The 22,189-nt window shown below is 37.2% G+C and overlaps 1 protein-coding gene across 5 annotated transcripts in view; it reads right to left on the bottom strand.

The window, feature by feature from the left end:
- The window catches only part of NLN (neurolysin), a 102,404-nt gene that overhangs the window by 34,219 nt on the left and 45,996 nt on the right, over window positions 1-22,189 (bottom strand). For 4 of the 5 annotated variants that reach the window (XR_012071424.1, XM_031675522.2, XM_072958580.1 and 1 more), the window contains 5 exons: window positions 20,473-20,575; window positions 19,691-19,851; window positions 15,317-15,452; window positions 12,833-13,199; window positions 5,534-5,735 (listed from right to left, as the gene is read on the bottom strand). Coding sequence is in view for 4 of the 5 variants with exons in the window: in XM_031675522.2 (XP_031531382.1) it covers window positions 5,534-5,735; window positions 12,833-13,199; window positions 15,317-15,452; window positions 19,691-19,851; window positions 20,473-20,575 (969 nt within the window). In the remaining variant the exon portion in view is untranslated. The remainder of the gene's footprint in view (window positions 1-5,533; window positions 5,736-12,832; window positions 13,200-15,316; window positions 15,453-19,690; window positions 19,852-20,472; window positions 20,576-22,189) is intronic. The other variant, XM_072958579.1, reaches the window with a different exon arrangement.

Genomic DNA, 22,189 nt, shown 5'->3' on the forward strand with positions numbered 1-22,189 from the left:
TCATCACATTTGGTTTATGACTCCAGCATTTAGTCTCGGTATATGTGTGTATGTGCTTGTGCATGTATAAACAAATAAACACAAGAATATTAAAATAACAAAAATGAGACCTTGAAAGAAATTAATTCCGACCCTGACACTGGAAACTAAAACAGTGTGCGGGGTTGAGGGCAGGGAGCAGAGGCTACAAGGCTGTTGATAGGTGTTAGCTGTACTTCAGGACTGAAACCTAAAAGGTCACGTTACACAGAGGGACACCTGGAACTAGATAAACTCATTCACTCCACACAAGCTTACAGGAGATTGACTTAGAGGGAAGGTCATTTAAGAAACTTACGGGAAAGAAGTCCACCCAACAGAATACAGACTTGGGTCAGACCACCTGACGTAATGCCGTCTCCAGTGCACGGACTGGGGGCTTAACGAATGGTTACAGGCAATAAAGTAGAGTGGTGAGGAGCAGGGTGGTCAGATCTTGGGGGGACACTTCACCTTTCTAAGTCTCAGTTTTTTCCACTAGGAAAAAGGGAGCAATAATAGTATAATAGCATAGTAATAGAAGCAGACTGAAGCCCACTTCAGAAATATTGTAAGGATAAAATTAATGAATTTAAGGCACTGACTGTAATGCCTGGCACATGGTCAGTGCTCAGTGACTCTTGGCCTCTGTCATTCTTCTCAGTCTCCCCAGTTTGCCTGACCAGGGGTGGTCTTGGCTGGTCTGACCAAGCCTGTCCTCAGCTTCCTCCAAGTATCTATTCCTTGGTGTTAATACTGAAGATAAATATGCCCACATTTCTCTTCAACTAAACTGCTCATTCTGCTCCAGCTCCAGAAATCAAACTTCAAAGCAGGCAGTGGTCATTAAAACAAAACAAAAATACCAACGTGGTTTCCAATCACCTTCCACAGATCTCCACCCTAAATCCACTGAGGATGAGCATCTGTGAACTCTTTGAAACCAGAAGTGACAGTGCTCTTCCTCCTGGCTATCCTCTCCCCACCTTAAATTCTGACCTGTGTGCTACTTATTGATCTCGAAGGGCTGAATTATATATAAGCATAGTTACAAGAACACTTCAAATATGCATGGCATTTTATGCTTCCCCAAGTACATTTTCACACATTAGTTAATCTCCCAGCACTCCAGGGAAGTAGGTCTCAGAATTGTTGTTGTCCCCACTTTATGAATAAGAAAAAGAGCTGGTTCAAGGAGGTCAAAAAACTTGCCCAAAGTCACACAGCCAGGCTCACAAGTACACGGGTGATTTCTAATCCAGGGTTCTTGTTATAACCCTAGGGTGCCTTCCTGACTGATATAGGCTACGTTTATTTAAAACAGTATCTAATTCAAAATAGTTAAAGCAGACAAGATGATCTACGAGTCTGTAGGCCAAATTAATAGATTATTTGAAATCTGAAGTTTTTTCACCCTTCTATCCCTTTCACTTTAATAAGGCATTATGGTGATTCTCATGTGTTGCTTTAAAATAATGATCTCTAACAGTCCAAATGAGTCCAAAACTCATTCCTGCTTTTAATGCACAACCAACACAGACATCACATGGAGGCTGTTAAGAAGCGTTAGTCTTGTCTTCCATGTAAGTTCAAAAGGCCAGTGGTTACTGAGAGCCCAAACCACAATAAAGCCATGAAACAGGAACAGATACTGGAGATGCCATCTCTTGATTGCTATCTTCAAAATTATCTACTCTGAAGTGTAAACACAAAAAAATATGAGTGAAACTCAGCTCCTGAATGATGAGATGGTAGACACCTTGAACCAGTGCATCTACATGTTTGAAAACTGGCTGTTCCTGCTGACACATTTAAATATTACCATGGCAAGGTCCAACGAGCTCTTCTGGTTATCAAACTTGCAAATTGCCATGGTGGTGAACTCAAACACTGGGCTGTCATATCTTAAAATCAATCTACTGAATATATATGGCCAATTTAAAATTCACTACGTATTTTTCAGATAAGTCAGAAGTTTTACTGAACACAGAGACTATTAAACTCCTCATTCACTGCCATCTAGTTTAGGTCAGTACAAAAGGTTTTGTAATTATTATAAAGCTGCAAATATATGGATCTGTGTCTACTACTTTTAAGACAAAAGCAGAGATCACTGGTTTCAAATGTGTTACCTTAAAAGATCTTAAAATGTTACAGGACACTTGAAAGGATTAACAGACAAACAAAAGATTTTTCAAAGATAATCTCATTAACAGATGACCAGCAAGGGATTGTACTAACACACTATTCATCCGTAAGACACATTTTATGTTCATGAAGGAGGTTAGGCAAATTCTAGGAATTGAATATAGTCTACTGTTTAGAGAGAGAGAGATATCTTCATCCGTTTTTCAGCGTATACACTGATTCACATATATATATTCACATTTTCAGTCATCTATATAATTATACACTGATATGTATAGTTTATTCATATATATGTATATATATGAAATATATATTTCATTCATCAGTATATATACTAACAGAAGTATATCAGTATATATACTGATTCATATATATTCATATATAAAGTTCAGTCATTTATATGTTCAGTCATAGATATACTTATTCATATATATAGTTCATTCGTATATACATATATAAAGAGCAGTCATGAATTACAGAGCTTTAAGATGCCATAGTACCAGGAAAGTTATTTTCCAGTACTAAAATGGGTATTTCAAAGGATCAAAATTAATATAGGAATAACAGAGCTGCAGAGAGCTATATCATGAATGCGTGATAAGCATATGACATTACGGTTTCAGGAGAGCCATGTTTGAAAATGAGAACATGCATCAAAAGCACTGAAAACCCATTTGAGGATCAGTATTATTTTAATAAATGTGATTAAGACACCAAATTACTTCCTCATGAAATCTTTAACTGATAATTAACATCCAACTAAGGAGGAAACTGCTCTAACTCAGGAATTCTTAACTTGGAATTCGGTATGGTCTGGGCTTCAGGGGGTAAAAGAGCTCTTTGAAATTCCATGTAAAAAATTTGAGTGTGTAAGTGTATGTACATTTTTCTGGAAAGGGTATCCATAGCTTAAATCAGATTTTTATACGTTCTCAGATACACAGAAGTTAAGATCCACTGTTCCAAAAGCAGACTATTTGTTTATCTATGTATAGACACATAACTAGATCTCGAATAACCTAAGTAATATCCTTTAAGTCTGAAATTAAGAAAAGTATTTGACTTTTCTAAATTATTCATAAACATACTTTAGAAAAATGAAAACTAAACTTATCCTAATTAAAGGAAATGTCATCCATAGAATGGACACTGATGGAAAATAAGTTATTTCAGGAAATCTATTGCTGTAAAAATAGAATTTTAAAAATTATCTAAGAAAGAAAATTTAGGTTATTTTGAAAGATTTATTTTCTTTGGATTAAGCAGAGGGTAGAAATGGCTATATCAGTATACCAGGATTTATTTGTCTGAATAGATTCATATCTTATTCCCCTTGGTTTTTAAAAACAAAACATGGAAGCATCAGGATGTAAAGATAAAATGTTGAAAGAACTAAATAGCTTTTAAACAAAAATGATAGTAGTATTTTAGAAATGAGTGGGTGCATTTTTGGTTATTTCAATGATTAGGGGCTACTCTGGGAGTGGGATGCTGGATATCCAGGACTGAACTGCACACGTCAGGACCACAAAAAATTGTCCCATATTCTGCTTGTCATTTATATGTCCTACTGGACATGCATATAAATGAACAATCTTTAATTAAGTGAGCCTAGAAACTAATTCCATTGCACATATTTTTAAAGTATTTTTGCACACTTACAATTTCCAAGACTCTAACTACTAGGATGAATCATGCAAATCAAAGCATGATTTTTTGGGGAAGTTTCCCAGGAGGTGTTCACCACTTTGTAAAATCATGTCACCATTGATGCTACAGACTGAAAATTTGTCTCACACCCAAATTCATCCGTTGAAACCTAACCCCCCATGTGATGGCAGGAGGTGATAATTAGGTTATGAAGGCAGAGTCCTATGAATGGGGTTAGGAACTTACAAAAGAGATCCCAGAGAGCTCCTTTCCATTGTGTGAGGACATAGAGAAGGTGCTGTCTCTGAACCAGAAAGCAGGTCCTCACCAGACATCAAATCTGCCAGCACCTTGATCCTGGACTTTAGCCTCCAGAACTGTGAGAAATTTTTGTTGTTTCTAAGTCACTCAATCTATGGTATTCTGTTATAGCAATCCAAACTAAGACAACTGGTTATACCATTCTTGGACTTCGGTTGACAAAACAAACCACTTATATATTAGTGTGTAGTTTTTGCTGCAAGATTCACGGTTATTCTCATATAACCTGAATACTTCATTATGTCATACTGCACAGTCATGCCAGGCATTGCCATTTGAAAAACATTTAAAAAAATGCTTTCTTTTATGTTCAGTGAGGAAATTACATAGACTTAAAAAAATTATCTGTATAGAAAAATACTATCAGGGAAAAACTAGTAAATTCCAAATACAGTGTGGAGTTTAGTTAGGAGTACTGTACCAATGGTGCCTTCTTAGTGGTGGCAAAGGTACTATAATAATGCAAGATGTTAACAGTAGGGAAAACAGGGTGTGGAGTACACAGGCAATGGCTGTACTATCTTTGTAACTTTTCTGTAAATCTAAAACTATTCTAAAAAACATATTATTTTTTCAAAGTTTACCTGCAGAGGTGCATAGAGATTTCAAATTGGGAAAACTGTCCCTCTGCTTCTGTAAATATCAGTCTTTTAAACTGTTAGGCTGAACTACTGAACTAGATGTTTTTATATGTCAATAGTGGTTAAGTATTAGCAAGTTCATATGGTTCATCCTAAAATAGTTTCAGTCTAGTTTACTAGACTGTGTTACAAAGTTGAGAATAAATGCATTTTTTTATTGTCACAAATAAGGAGAAATTAGTTGCAATTCATTGCACACATACATCCTCTCCCCAGTCAGTTCTCCACGTGGTTATACCATGTTACCTGTGATATAATTTAAAGCTAGTAAAGGAAAGTGTTACACAATATTTATTATTAGAAAAGGAGTATAGGGTCTGGACAGTTGAAAACTATTGAACTAAACAAAGCATTAATAAGCAGAAAAGACTATTGAACTAAACAAAGCATTAATAAGCAGAAAAGACAGAGTGAAGCACAGTTTATCTCTGAAGCTTACACCAAATTCCTATGAGAAAAAGAATTAAAAGGAAAAAACAGAGTTGTGTAACCCTTGTTTAATGATAGCCTTCTTTCTTCTTCCATAGGGTGGTATTCAATGGAGTTCTTTCATCAGCAAATTAACCGCTGAATAAAAATACGTTGTGAAAGAGGACCCAGTAAGAAAAATTTTGTGTTTTTGCAGAAGGCCTATGAAATTCCCGAACATGTTCAGCTTCTGAGAAAACATGTTAAGGGTCTCAAACCTGATAGCAGCAGGAAAAAAAAATCTGGAAAAGAAATTGGTAGGTTGACCATAAAAAAAATCCACTCACCTGTGCACAGATCTGATGCATGACATGCCCAAATTCATGGAAGTAAGTCCTCACCTCATCATGCCTCAGGAGAGAGGGCCGACCTGCCAGTGGCTGCGAGAAGTTCACCACAAGGGCAGCCACGGACATCATGCGGCTCCCATCAGGCAGGAGGCAGCCGGGCTGGAGACCAAAGCAGGCTGCGTGGTTGTATTTCCCTTCCCTGGAACCAGAAACACAGCTGGTTAGGTAAAACACTCTTCTCTAGCAACAACGGCCTCTCTCTGTCACCGGTCATACATGATAACAGAAGATGCTCTGAAACATTTAAGTCACCTTTTATACAGTAGGTCTATGCTTTGCTGAAATGAAAACTAAACAAAGAAAAAACCCACCATCACTTGATCTGAATGATATTTCCAAGGTGTCTTTTTTGAAAAATCTTAATGTAAGAATTGAGAATATACAGCACAAGCAGGCTACAGTGGATGTCCGATTTATTTTAATGAGCTCCTGCTTCTCTTCTTCAAAGACGGGAGTCATTAAATGTTAAAATACTGTTGAAACAAATTCAAGATAAAAGATACAGTTTGATTCATTAGGCAGTTTTTCCTTAAAATTAAAATTGATAAAAACTAAATCCCAGACAGCAAGGCGGCTCCTTTTATTCAAGGAGGGAAGACTCCATGCTCACAATTAAATGAGCTCCTTTTAAACTAGATAGGGCTTTTTGGAAACAGAATCCTTTTAGCTACCCTGGGAAAAAGCATGAATTTTACTATAATAAAGGCATCTATTCTAGGACAATGTGATATCAGTGACAGTCTCTCCAAAAGCTATGGGCCATTAGACTGTATCACAGGAAGAGGTTTTCTCCTTTTTTTTTTTTTTTGGGTGTGTGTGCTCAGAAGACTAAACTGTTCAGTTTTGGTGTGGATTTTTTAGTTTGATGTGTTTTGATTTATATATCTTTTTCTATATTATCTTTTCTTGGTGACTTATTACTGTGTTTTTTTTTTTCCTGCTGTTGCTATTCAGGTAAAACAAAAACAAAAACTAGTCTTTTTACAGCTTCCTTTTAAGATGTTGAAAGCTGAAAAGGGCATTGCTTTTATTCTTACAACATGATGGACAACCTGCAAATCACAACTTTTCTTGAATCCATCAGAAAGTGAAGGTTGAGGGGCAAATGACGTATAATCTAAGACAGGTGCCTCCAAGGAAAGAGGGAAAAGAAGAAAGCATTTTTTTTTTTTTAAACCTGGGGCAGACACTTCAGACACCAGTAAGACTACTTTTTAACAAACTGCTGAAGACTGATGGTGGACCAGCAAAAAGAGGAAACCACTAAAAGTTGTTAGATAAGGTTAGATAAGGGAAAGTTTGCATCCATTTGCAGGGTCATCTCTGTGGACCTCACTGGCTGCACATAAAAAAGACAGAGGCAGGGTGACAGCCCAGAGAAAGAATCAGTGCAGATGCAGGCCTGGGAGAAGGGAGTGTTGCCTAGATCCTTCTCAACTCTCCCCTAGAGAACAGCAGCCTTGAGCTTCTAGGGGAAGAGCAACACACCCTGCTGCTCTAAGAGCACTGGTGAAACCCACTGCCAGTGGAGGGAGGTAACAGGAAGAAAACCCTTCTACCCCAGAAGGAAGGACAGGAATACATCCTGGGCCCAGACCTACAGCCAAGTGTGAGGCAGTGTCACTGAATACGCCCACTCCTAAGATCCAGGGACTCAGACCCTACCTAAGACTGAGACGTACTCAGAACAACGAAAAAGACCCTCCCCAAACCAGGCTAACGGGCATCCAGTAACAATAGCAATCTACTACCGGGAAAGGAACAAGAGCATGCGAAGAGACCTCCTCTAAGGCGTAGCACAACTGGAAGACCTCAAATTGAGGGTGGGAGAGACACTGAGAAAAGCTCTGGCAAACCAGCTCTCATCCTAAACACAGAAAGGAATCTGAAGCTTTGGGTTCACTGCGGGTAACTAGCAACAACAAATCCCAAAGCCAGCTCACCTACTAAACAGAATGAGTCAAACACTCACATTAAAGGCCTAGCAGAAGTAAGTATGCGCCCATTGTCAGGTATGAGTAGCATTTACCTTAGTCTTTACTGTCTTACATAAGATGTCTGACTGACTTTCAAAAAAACTGTAAGGCATAGGGAGATGCAAGGAAAACATGAATACAATGTCAAGAGGCAAAGAAAGCAAGAGAAACAAACTCAGATATGACAAAGATGTTAGAGATACCACAGTAAAATAACTAAAATTGTTAAATGTTAAAGGTTCTGGAGGAAAATGCAGACACCATGCCCCATGCACAGTCAGATGCATAATTATCACAGAGAGCTGTAAACTATGAGAATGAAATGAAAATGCTAGAAATAAAAAGCATAGTAACAGAGTAGCAGGTAGCAGGTGAAGAATGCCCTTGACAGTCTCATCAATACACTTGCCACAGCCAAGAAAAGAATCACTAAACCAAAAGATAGGCCAACAGAAATTACTCTATCTAAACACAAAGCTTCTAATTTATCTAATTTAATTTTTTATTAACACAAAGCTTTATAAAAGAGTGCAAAAAAGAACAGAATCAGAGCTGTAGGATAATATCAAATGATCTATTATACACGTAGCTGGAATTTCAGGAGAACAGAGAAGAGGACAGGAAAAATATTTGAAGAATAGCTGAGAATTTTCCAAAATTAATGATGCTAAATCATAGATCCAAGAAGTTCAGAGAACATCAGGGAAGAGAAATACAACAAAAACAGACAAAAATAACACAAAAAAAGAAGAAAATAATCCTACATGTCTAAGTGTATGGAACTATTGAAAAGCAGGAACAAAGAGAAAATCTGCCAAGCAGTCAGAGGAAAAGAACACATTACATATAGAAGGACAAATGTAAGAATTACAGTGGAGCTCTTGTCAAAAACTATGCAAATTAGAAGACAATATAATACCATCTTTAAAGCACTGATAAATATACCTGTAAACCCAGAATTCAGCAAAAACATTTCATGAAAGAAAAAGAAAGATTTTTCTCAAACAAATAAAAACTGGTATTCATTACCAACAGACATGAACTACAAGAAATTTTAAAGGAAATTCTTCAGGCAGAAGGGATATGATATCGCTCTAAACATTTCTACAAAGCAATTAATGCTGAAAATATAATAAATAAAGATATATATTACAATTTATTTATTTTGAATTGCTCTGAATAATAGCTACTTAGATCAATAATATTAACAATGTATTGGGCCTTACAGCATATGTGAAAGTAATATGTAGGCCAACAACAACACAAATGATAAATATAATGTAATATAATATAATATAATATATAATATGATTTGAAGGTAGGCCCTGATTAATTAAAGATGTATACTTTAAAGCCTTAGGCAACCATTAAAAAATTAAAAGGAGATACAAATAATAAGCCAACAGCAGAGAAAAAAAAATCAAAACAAAACCTATCAACCCAAAAGAAGTCAGGAAAGGGGGGAAAAGGATAAATGCGACAAATAGTAAGATGGTAGACACAATCATATAAATAATTATTTTAAATGTAAATGTCCTAAACACACCAATTAAAATTATTATTATTAAGATTATTAGCATGGATAAAAAAGCAAGCACCAACTACACTGTAAGAAATCCATTTTAAATAAAAAAGACAAAGATAGGTAAAAAGTAAAAGGATGGAAAAAGAGATATTTTGCAAATATTAATCAAATGAAAGCTGCATGGCTACAGTAATAGTAGACAAATAGAACAAGGGATATTACTAAAGATAATAAGGGCCATTACACATCGATAAAGGGGTCAGTTCTCTAAGTAGATGTAACAGTTCTACATGTGTATTTACCTAAAAGCAGAGCTTCAAAATACAGGAAGCAACAACTTATAGAACTGAAAGGAGAAAGACAAATCTGTAGTCATTTAGAGACTTCAATTCATCTCTTGGTAATTGACTGAATAGGCAGTCTGGATATAGAAAGTCTGAACAACACTATTAGTCATCTTCACCTAATCAACATCTATAGAACCCTCAACCCAACAACAGAAAGCAAATACTCAAGTGCACATGGAACATTCTAACAAGACTAACTACATGTTGGCTATAAAATGAATCATAACTGTATAAAAAGAATTGAAATGATATATAGTAACTTTTCCAATAATAACAGAGCCAAACTAGAAATAAAAGAAGGATATCTGGAAAATACCAAAATATTTGGAAGTTAAAAATGTACTTTTAAATAATAATCCATGAGTCAAAGAGAAGATCACAAAGGAAAACAGAACACATTTAAATTGAATCAAAATGAAAGCATGTAAGGAACAAGAAAAGGATGTCCTCTTCCACCACTCCTTTCAAAAATTATATTGGAAGTCATAGCTAATGCAATAAGACTAGAAAAGGAAATAAAAGGTATACAGATTGGGAAGCGGGAAATAAAACTGCCTTTGTTTGCATATGACATGATCATCTATGTAGAAAATCCAAAAGGATCAACAAAAAAACTCCTCCTGAAAAGAAACCAAGAAAGAAAGAAAGAAACAAACAAAAACCCCCAAAACCTTCCTAGAACTGATAAGTGATTATAGCAAGATTGCAAGATACAAGGTTAATATAAAAAAGTCAATCACTTTCCCATATACCAGCAGTGAACAAGTACAATTTGACATTAAAAAATATTACCGTTTACATTAACATGCCCCCAAATGAAATACTTGGGTCTAAATCTAATGAAATACTATAAGATCTATGTGAGGAAAAGTATAAAACTCTGATGAATGAAATCAAAGAAAAATTAAAAAGTGGAGAGATATTTCATGTTCGTGGATAGGAAAACTCAGTATTATCAAGATTATTTCTTAAAGTTAGTTCTTCCTAACTTCACCCATAGATTCGGTACAATCCCAATGAAAATCCCAGCAAATTATTTTGTAGGTATTGGCAAACTGAGTCTAGAGTTTATATGAAGAAGTTTATATGGAGAGGCAAAAGACTCAGAATAGCCAACTCAAAATTAAAGAACAACATCAAGGGATTGATACCATCTGACTTTAAAACTTACTGGAAAGCCTTACTAAACCAAAACAGTGTGGTACTGGCAAAAGAATAGACAATAGATGAGTGGAACAGAACAGAGACTTCAGAAGTAGACTTACATAAATAGTCAACTGCTCTTTGACCAAAGGGTAAAGGGTATACAATGGAGTAGAGACAGTTTTTTCAAAAAGTGGTGCTGGGACAACTAGTCATCTACCTGCAAAAAAGTTAGTCTAGACACAGACCTTACACCCTTTAGAAAAAAATAACTCAAAATGGATCACAGACCTAAATATAGAATGCAAAACTACAAAATCTCTAAAATATAAGACAGGAGGAAATCTAGATGACCTTCAGTTTGGCAATGCCTTTTTAGATGCAACACCAAAGGCAGAATCCATGGAAAAAAAAAATCAAGAAGCCGAATTTCATTAAAATGAAAATTTTCTGCTCTGAGAAAGACACTGTCAAGAAAACGAGAAGACAAGCCACAGATTGGGAGAAAATATTTGCAAAAGACACATTTGATAAAACTGTTATTCAAAACATACAAAGAACTCTTAACGCTCGCCAATAAGAAAACAACCTGATTAAAAAATACACCAAAGACCTTAACAGACACCTCATAAAAGGAGATACAGAGATGGTAATTAAATATATGAAAAGCTGAAAAGCTGTTCATCATATGTCATCAGAGAAGTGCAAATTAAAACAGCAATAAGATACCACTACACATCTATTAGAACGGCCAAAATGCAGAATACTGACAACACCAAATGCTGACAAGGATGTGGAGCAACAGAACTCTCATTCATTGCTGGTGGGAGAGCAAAATGGTACATCCACTTTGGAAGATAGTTTGGCAGTTTCTAACAAGACTGAACATACTCTTAGCATACAATCTAGCAATTGTACTCCTTGATATTTACCCAAGGAGACTGGAAACTTACATCCACATAAATACCTGCAAATGGATGTTTATAACAGCTTTATTCATAATTTCCAAACCTTGGAAGGAACCAAGATGTCCTTTAGTAGATGAATGAATAAATAAACTATGGTACACCTAGAAACCAGTTATATCTTGACAGAGAAATAGCAAGATGGGGTGGCAAGAACTGCTATCTTTGAGCATGGAATGAGAATCTGGGGACTGGAGACTCCAAGGTTGAAGGATTTCCTCTGAAAGAATTCTTGGCCTAAAACTGTTATCCCGACACTATTCAATTAAAAACAGACTTACAAACATTTGGCACAGATTTATTTTTGGATAACATCAGAGATGAAAGTAAGTCCATAAAGCACTAGGATAAGACACTTCTGCCCCCTGTCTGGTTGGCAGCAGCTATCCAGCCTCCTTCCTGAAGTCACCCCAAATCAGTAGATTACAAACTTACATGTGCTTCTGATACAGGGAGATGCTATCATTTCCTTTGGCCTATTTAGTAAAATGGATTATTAATTGCAACAGGCTGGCTTTGTTTTAGAAAGCAGCCTACTGAGAAAGTAATCCAAAGCCTTTCATGTCTGATGAAACACTGTGGAGTCCATCGATACCACGTCTTACAGAGACACTACTAACAGCATTTTAAATTCTTGCCACGGACTGAATGCCGAAGCTGGGTGATTACCATATGTAGTCTAATGCACAAGGGATCCCATAGTACGGAGGTGGAAACAGAGACTCGTGAAAGGTTATGTCATGAGCATCCCAACTCGAGTTTGACTGACAGCCAGGATTTCGTTATTCCTTTGTACTGTGCTGCCTTTCAGCCAGATTGAGGGGAGTGGCCATAGATTTAAAAGTACTGGCAGACAGATTACCTGAACAGTAAACATTTTGAGGTCAATGTTAAAGTAAGTAAATGCAGTATACAAACCAGATTTTGAGGATAATGATGATAATAAGCAACTAACATTTACTAAGCACTTGCTATGTGCTGCATAGTCTTCTAAATGCTCTGCACATAATTAACCATTTTAATCCTTACAACAACCTTACAAAGCAAGTATGATTAGTATTCCCATTTTACAGGACCTATAATATAGGTAAGGAAACTGTGGCACAAAAAGATTAAGAAGCTTGCCTAGTAAGTAATGGAGACAGACGTACTGGCTTCAGAGCCCATGCTTTTAAATCTCTTTACTAGGAACCACATATGAGAATTTTGGAAGACAAGAGCCTTAACGTGGGTAGGAGTTGAATCCCTAAGGTCCCTTACAACAATGTGATCCTCAGTACCTTGGATAGAGGTCCAAGTAGAACTGTCCTAATACTTCTCCTGAAGCTTTATCCTTCACAGTGTAGAGTGTAACACTTTGATTCCAAACATGAGCATCTGTCACCTGCTCAAATGAAAGTCCCAACAGCTCCTGGTAGATGTTCAGTAAGCCTTCAGTGACCACTTCAATTGGGAAGTATTCCTTGAGGATCTCTTGGTCTACAGAGTACTTGAGTTCTTCTGTCAGAGTCATGTAGTAATGGAGATCCCAGGCATTGATTCTCCCATCGTATTCAAAACCTCTCTCTTCACATTCCTTTTTCTTCAAATTTAAAATGAACTCTCGTTCTGCCTCACCCAAGGGTTTTAATTTCTGGCTTAAATCATCTGTGAGGGACAAGGGAAAAGTTTTAGCCATCCATCACTCTTGGGGGCAAGCATATTCATACATACCACCAGGATTTTAACATGGCGCTTCCTCTTTTTCATACCCAATGCAGACAGATAGGAGAAGAGGAGGAAGGTAGGAGGGAGGGAGGGGAGAGAAAAGCAGGCTTTATTATGACAGCACTGCTGTTCTTTTCGGGGAAATTTTTTTATGGCTCCCCACGCCCACTCTTTTTTCAACACCCAAACGAGGCCACAACTTCCTCAGAGCATCAACAAAGCCAGAGTTTACCTCAGAGAACTTGGACTCAAGAATGTTATAATTCAGGGAACAAAGCAATAGGCGAACTAAACTCACGTTCGTGATTATTTTTCAATGAGGTCAGGCTCCTCAGAGAGTCAGGGAAAACAAACCAGACGTGACCAGTGGTTAGGATTACTAAAAACTGCTCAACGCCTTTGACAGCCATGGGTTTAATCTATCACTACCCTGTTCCTATGGAGAAGGCCTATTTGGACACAGCAGTTCCACTTTTTAGATGCATACCATAATTTTTATAGTTTGGTCAATTTTTGACTGTTTCACTGTATTTGGTTAAATGAGTATGCTTTTAGCATGTATTTATTCTTCACAACTTGTAAACATACGTCAGAGAAAATGTGTTGGCTCTGTAAGGGGTAAGGCAGTTTGAGAGGCAGCCCCATAGTATGCGGTGAAGGCAGCAGCCTGAGGAAGGCTATGAAATGAAAGAAGGAAATCCATGGAAGATATAGAGATATAATTCTGATCCTATCTATCTATCTATCTATCTATCTATCTATCTATCTATCTATGTATATATACACACACACATATGTATACATACACACATACATACATATATGTACACACACATATATATATATATATATATATATATACAGTCACCACTATAGGAAACATTCTCATCAAACCCATTAAAGCCCTTCTCTTGTATAAGACACATCAGAATATATAGCAATTGCCTCTTCACATCTCTGTTGTTTCCACTCAATGGAAAATTCACTGAAGAAAGGACCTTGTCTTATTCCTTTTTAGAGTCCAACTATGCAGCATTCTGCCTATTATAGGGCAGTTGTTCCATAAATGTCTTATGAATGAGTAAATGAATCGTACAGATTGAATAGCTATCCTTTATGGAGCAAATGCTAGATGCCGTATGTAACACCAGCATATACATTCATAATTCAAGGTAAGGCCACTGAGAACACAGTGGAGTAAACTTCAGGCTGAACACTGTTTTTAAAACATCATTAGTCATCTTTAACTTAGTTAACCTACTAAAATTATACACTATTGTTAAAGGTGAAAAAAATCTGAAAGGGATCAGTGAGAAAGTAAAAAAAAATCATACTCGGGTAAACTCTGATTAGGGAAGATTAAAACAAAAATTAGTGTCTTTACAATGGCAATGTTATTCAAGCATTCTTACTAAAATGAAAGAGTAAAGCAAAGTGACTGCTGAAACAGTGACACCAAGACTGAGAACGGGGTGTGGAAGGGTGACAGAGGGCCAATGACTAACTCTCATGGACATAAGAACCATGGTTTTAAAAAGATGAATAAAAAAGTGACTTTAAATGAATGTGAAGATAGTTACTAGACAGTTTTGATGCACATTATTTTGTATTTTATGTATTAACAAGTGGTTTCTGGAATATAAAATCTTTTTTTACATGCTCTATTTTCATTTATATCCTATTTACCACCTTATTTCATACAAATTCGTAAGCAGCCAAACACCTAGTAACAGTTGAACAAAGCCAGTGGGCTAATCCTCTGTGTAGAGCCCTAGCTGTCTAGTTAGGAAATAGTATAAAAATCCCAATCAAGATACAAGACAGAATGAAGCAAGAACTAAAACAGTAATACAAACAACAGCAACCCTGAGGGCTAAGCATAGTATCTAACACATAGTAGATGGTCAATAAACTTCTTTTGAATGAACGAAAAAAAGCAGAATGTTCTCAAAGGCGTATGAGGTCCTGAGGCCCTCTATCAAATCGGTATCACGTGGAAGAACAGTCATAAGGAAAAAAAAGGAAATACACCAGTGACTGAGAAAAGGAGACCTAACCTAGAAAGGAGGTTACATGGCTTGTACTCTTCGCGGTGTTCATTTCAAGAACAAAGTCAGCATGCGTGCTGTAGCCCAGCAGTTCGGCTACTTTGGCTCGCAGTGGAAGTAGCTGCTGCAGGATTATGGTGTTCTCCTAGTAACAAACAACAACAACAACAAAGACCAAAATGAAGGTTATTAATTAATTGCATCCAAAGCACTCAGAAGATTCATTACAGTATTTTTATGCTGGTAAACCTGTCAAATATTTTTAGACTTTCTCAACTTCTAGTAAGTCATTCCATTTCAGTGTTACACAATTTTATTTCTGAAATAATGGACTTTTTAAACCTCAGGGGATAGAGACTGAAGTCTTAACAAAATTTTAGGTACTGTAAACTTAGAGTACAAATACTTTATTAAGGACTAGAGTGATTCCACATTTAGTCTCATTGAGAGAACTGCACCAAATATTGGTATTTACATTTTTATCTTATTGGTATACACAATACAAAATTTACCACTTTAACATTATGCCCATAAGTATGGCTATTTTTTTTAAGGAAAATTACAAGTATTGGCAAGGATATGGAAAATATGGAGCATTTGTGCATTGCTGATGAGAACATAAAATAGTGCAGCTGCTGTGGAAAACAGTATTATGATCTCTCAACAAATGAAACCTACAATTACCATATGATTCAGTAATTCCACTTCTGGGTATATATTCCAAAGAAGTGGAAGCAGTGACTCAAACACATATTTGTACACCCAAGTTCACAGCAGCATTATTCATAATAGCCACCCCAATGCTCAAAAAGAAAATGTGGTATGTATATACAATGGAATATTATTCAGCCTTAAAAGGGAAAGAAATTTTGACACATGCTAAATCATGGATAAACCTAGAAGACGCTATGCTAAGTGGAATAAGCCAGTCATAAACAGATAACTATTGCATGAGTCTACTTACATGAAGCTCCTAAAGTAGTCAAATTTATAGAGACAGAGAGTAGAATGGTGTGTGCCAGGGGCTGGGGCGTAGGGAGATTGGGGAGGGGGGTCAGTGTTTAGTGCGTATAGAGTTTCAGTTGGGAGAGATGAAAAAGTTCTGGTGATGCATATGGTGCTGCACCACAATGTGAATATACTTAATGTCACAGAACTCTACTCTTAAAAATGTTCCAGGGATTTTTCTTAAATTATTACATTTTCTATATTTTATTTGCATCAAAATGCAAAAAAGTGACATTGTTTTATTAACAATAAAGGAAAAATTATGTAGAGAAATGAAATAAATATTGAGGCCGAAGAAAATGTACTTGTGATGATTAAACCATCCAATTATTTATAGACATGTTCCTAAGGAAAAATCACACAATGAGGTCAGACTACTGGGGTTCACAATTTTGCTCCACCCTTTACTAGCTGTCTGACTATTGGTAAATCCCTTAGCCTTCATAAGCCTCAGTTTTCTCATCTGTAAGACGTGGATAATACGAATAGCTACATCATAGGGTGATCATGAAGATTCAAATAAGAATACAAGTACAGCACATAGAACAATGCCTGGCACAAGAGCAAATACTATATAATTACGTGTTATAATTAGTATTATTTTAAAACTAGAATGGAAACATAGATATAAGAAATGCATAATTCTATATAATTCTACATAATTTAGAACTAAAGTTTAAAGTTTTCTAGTTTGAGTTTTTCTTTCACATTTTTCAGTTTCCTTAGACATTTTCCCTAGACCACCAATTTTCTCCCAGTATCTATTCCCCCATCGTTGTTTTTAGTAATAAAAGAATTCCTCTGAGCTTTTGCTGGACACATGGTCACCTGGACACACTACCTCTCCTGGCCTTCTTTAAAGCTAGTTGTGTAGTTGGGGGAGGGTATGGCTCAGTGGTAGAGTACATGCTTAGCATGCACGAGGTCCTGGGTTCAATCCCTATTATGTCCATTAAAAAAATAAATAAACCTACTTACCTCCCCCCCGAAATAAAAAACAAAATTAAAGAAAAAAAGCTAGTTGTGGCCATGTGATACACAAGGGAGCAAAGGAATGTGAATGAGGTCTTGAGTGAAATTTCTGGATCATCTCTTTATAGATGCTTGTCTTGCTAGCTATGAACTGAAGATGACAACAATGACCTTGGAACCCATATAATCTGAGGATGGCAGAGCTGTCTTCCAGCTCTGGACCACTCACCTCTGTACTGTTAGTTGCAAGAGATATAAACTGTTTTTTAAAAATTGTAGTATAACATATGTAACATAAAATATACCATTTTAACCATTTTACATGTACAATTCAATGGCATCAATTACATTCACACTGTTGGGCAGTAACCTTTACCACTATCTGTTTCCAAAACTTTTCCAACATCCCAAACAGAAACTTAGTAACCATTAAGCGATAATTCTGCAGTCTCCCCAGCCATCGGTAACCATTAATCCTTTCTGAAGAAAAATGACTCACTGTGCTTTTGGTTGACTTTATATCATTCCTTAACCTGTACCCTAATGTCCACAGAGACTAATATTACACATAGGATGTGGCTATAGCAAAAATGAAAAAGGTACAGGAATGGAAGGTGAGGACGCAGACACTGTTGGCTGGGAAGCTGGTACTCCTCACTATACCACGGATAACATTTGTTAAAATTGTTGCTTGCCATAACTTGGAAGGCAGGCCAACCTCCTCCTCAGTCTTAGCTCTAGGCGGAGTGTTTGGACTAATAATGTTGGTGTGTTTGTCAGTATCTGTTGCTTTTAGAAAGATTATGTGAGTGAGATGAGCTCAACTGAGAATTAGTCACTTTGCAAAGATGGAAGGAAAAGAATTTTGCTAAGAAAGGTTCTGTCCATGGCCCACAATCTGGGGTCTCAGAAGGCTGGAAAAGCCAGTTGCTCTGTATTCCTAACGTTGGGAGAAAACATTGTGACTTAGAGTTGCTGAACTGCAAAGACAGTCTGAGAATGCTGCCCTCCTCCTCAAGCCTGCCATATCAGAGGGTCTTGAAGCAGATGCCACTACACGGAGGAAGAGTAGGGTGGACACCATACAGGAGTCACATAGAAGTATACAAGAAAAGACTTGGTAGTTTTAGGACCTAGGACCAAAAGTGGCATTTGGGGGTAGTTATTTTAAAATAAATCTGATTGGAAACAAACAGATGAGAAACCTACTAAATTTCTGAGGAATTTTTATTACCAAAGATATCATAAACATGGCCTAACATGCTTGTGATGATTTGACCCCTAAAGCAACCCTCAGGCTGTAAACTGGCACTAGTAGGAATGTACACTAGCAGCTGCCAGGTTATCATCATGGAGGGTAATGGACAAGAAAGAATTCCCTGCAGGCAGAACCATGGGGCATGGAGTACAGTTACTAAAGGAATTCCTGCTAGAAAGGAGATCCAAATAAGTCCAACGGGCTATCCCAGGGACTTCGCCAGAGCACGGAATCGTCACAATTCTTGACAAACTGTTTCTGAAAATTGGTATGGGTCTGCTATGTCTCTTCTCTTTCCTTTTCCAAACGGGAGTCTTCAGCGTGGTTTTTCTGTTCCTATCTTATCACTGGCTGTGCGTGTTGGAGGTAAGGGGGCCAGGAAACCTGTCTTCCCTTCCATTGGTTTCTAGGTCATGAGAAGTTGTAACAGGGGAGGACTATGTACCACCTAGAGACACTGGTCTTTGAGCTCAAGGCAGTAACTGGTTGGGATCTGATATATGATGAATAGATTTTGTCTGCTGGGGGGAGGGGGAAGAAAAGGTGCCAGAGAGGCAGACTGTGGTGGAGTTACTAGACTCCTGGGTTCCATTTCCAATTCTTCCTTTTTTCCTTTTAGAAACAGGATTCCCTCAGCTGAGCAAATGGCTGTCAAATGGAGACTACGTTTCCTAGCCTCCCCTGTAGCTAGACATGGTTATATGATGGCCTTTGGGGTCAATGGGATGTGAATGGAGTTCATGCATGTCATTTCTAGGTCTTCTCCTCAAAGATGCTCCCTCTGCATTTTACCTTCCCTCTCAATGGGTTGGAAAATGGTGACAACTGGAATGGCCTTGGAAGTCACTTGCTGAGCAGAGAGAGGTACCCCATCAGCCTTGGACTGTTGACTTGGGAGGAGAATACAACTTTTAGTTTATTTAACCCATTCTATTTGTATTAGAACAGCTTAGCCTATGGTCATACCAAGCAGGTTGCCAATGAACAAGGAAAAAGCTGTCTTACAGGCTGGAGGGATTAGGAGACAGAATGCTCACACAAATGGGAATATCAGTCTCCGAGCTGATTTCAACAGTAGCAAACAAAGCAAACCCTTTCCCTAAAGTCCTCCATAAAAACAAAAGGAAGGCAAACATTTATAGTACCTCTTTGCATCTTGTATTAAAAGCCATTTCCATCTTCCTTCTGGTTTCAGGGATACAACATTTCTTCATGACAGGAAAATAGTGTGGGTATTTTAAAGTAATTTTATACTTGTCATCATGTGTCTTTTCTAAACTGTCAATGAAATCATCAGGAAGAGCACCTGCAAAAAATCATTTTCTCACACATCAATTTTCCCACTCATGATTGGCTTATTTAGCACTGGCATGGTGCCTTTAAGAAGCTCTAGGAATTCTGTGGAGTAACTGAAATTAAAGTAAAATAATGATAATTCTTATAATAACGTTTTGATGTTACTGGAATGGGGGTGGTGGTTAGAGGACAGGTGGCCTAGGAGATGGTAATTTACAAGATGAATAGGCTTCAGTGCACTTGTACAGATGGTGTTTTGATGGAGACCAGGCAAAATTAAGCCAAGAAAAACTCATAACAGAACAAGAAGAGACTAGTTTAAGTTACAACGTAGAGGACACTGTGAGGCAAAAAAAAAAAAAAAAAATCAAAGCACTGAAGGGTGTTAAACATTAGCATAAGTTACCATGAACGATTATGAAATTTCTTCTGGACTGTCTCCAGAAATCGTACACACTCCTATAGCCTAAAATCTAGGCATGGTTTGGTTGGGTTTTATGTAGAAGAGGTGGTGGGTTCTGTAGAAGGTATGTTTTTTAAAGAACTCTTTTAACTTTGATTTGGCAAACAGTGAGGTGACATTATTTGCCTAAATTATATGATCTAATCCAGAAAAATAACAAAATTTTACCAAGTTCAGCCTTGGAAAATACAAGGAAGGTATCATCCTCATTGAGGTTTTTGTTAAAGTCAATGCATAGTTCACTCATTCTTTTCTTCATTGCTTTGATTTCCTAAAACAAAGATAAAAATACAGGACATTAACAATAAAATGAAACTTTCATTTTTATCGCCATCAGTGAAGTAAGTTTCACTTTTATGTGAAGACTGGGTTTTGTATCCAACCCTCAGGAAGCACTTTCTAGAGATGTGCTTGATCAAATAGTTTTCTTCAATCTTCTATGTGATGTCAATTAGCATCTGCATGTGACATGTACAATAAGGCAGTCCTGGCAATGTGTTAGAAATTAGGCATAAATTTGTAAGAACTAAACACATTTAGCAGATGTAGTCAAAGCAGAGTCTGGCACATAGTACATACACAATAAGTAGTTGCTGAGTGAGTGAATGAATCTAATAGCCTATTAATAATGAACATTTCTAATCTTTCCCAATTCAGAATTTTAATTTAGCAAATCAATGTTGGGTGCTGAAGTAAGCCAAGAGATAAGAACCGAGTAATTAATTCTATGGTTCCTTTGGAAAACAGGATATGCCTTAATTTTATAGGGTGCTTGCAAACAAACGCAATTTATGGGCCCTAACATTTGTATAGAAAGTATTAGGTGGGAGAGCAAAGGAAGAAATAAGAAGAAAACCACAAGAAAACACATGAGATAATTTACTAATCTGCCATACTCTTCTAAAAATGCTATATAATAAAATTTATGTAAACCACACTCATTCTCAAAGTGTGTACCTGACCAGAAGCACCAAAATCACCTGGGAACTTGTTAGAAATGCCAATTCTTCGCTTTGTTTTGTTTTTCAGGGGGGTAATTAGGTTTATTTATTTATTTTTATTTATTTATTTTTTAATGGAGGTACTGGGGATTGAACCCAGGACCTCGTGCATGTGAGGCATGCACTCTATCACTGAGCTCCCTCATAGAAATGCCAATTCTTGAGACCCACACCAAACCTACTGAAAAACAAACTCTCAAAGTGGGGCCATGTATAATCAGGGCTTTAATAAGCCCTCCCAGTAATTCTGATGCACAGTAAATTTCAGACTACTTATTTAATACACAGTGTCACTTTTAGGCACTCTGCTTGTCTCCCCAAGCCCCCTTTCCCCTTCTCCCCCACTCTACAGTAGCCATGTAGTTTAGGTGGGACCGGAACCCATCTGAAGGTCCATGCATGTGACCTCTACACCAGTTAGGTAATCCCACCCTCACTGCAGCAGTGACTGGTTCAAGTAACCCTGGCACTCCCCTGACTAACGGTGGATTCAGGATTAGGCATACTATCCAGTCTGGGCCACAAAGACATGAGGGGAGGTTTCCTGGGGCGCCTACTTTTCAGTGGTGCCCTCACACGTGTCTACCGTGTTGACATCACTCAGTTTGAATATCTTTCAAACTTGTTTCCAGTTCTCCTGGCTAGAAGAACAACCTGGAAATAAATCATGATTATATTTCCTGTGCAAAAGAATGAGCTAATTCTGCAGTCAAGTTTATTTCTGAAACTGGAAGCTCTCTATGGTATTAGACAACAGAGAAAGTTTGAGAAGCAAATCTCTCCACCTTTAAGGGGCATATGTTCATCATAGGGTGTTCCATTCCAAAATGCTAGTTTTACAGAAATAGACTCATAGATATAGAATACAAACTTGTGGTTGCCAA

This window comes from Vicugna pacos, chromosome 3, assembly GCF_048564905.1.
Source record: "Vicugna pacos chromosome 3, VicPac4, whole genome shotgun sequence".
NCBI lineage: Eukaryota > Metazoa > Chordata > Mammalia > Artiodactyla > Camelidae > Vicugna > Vicugna pacos.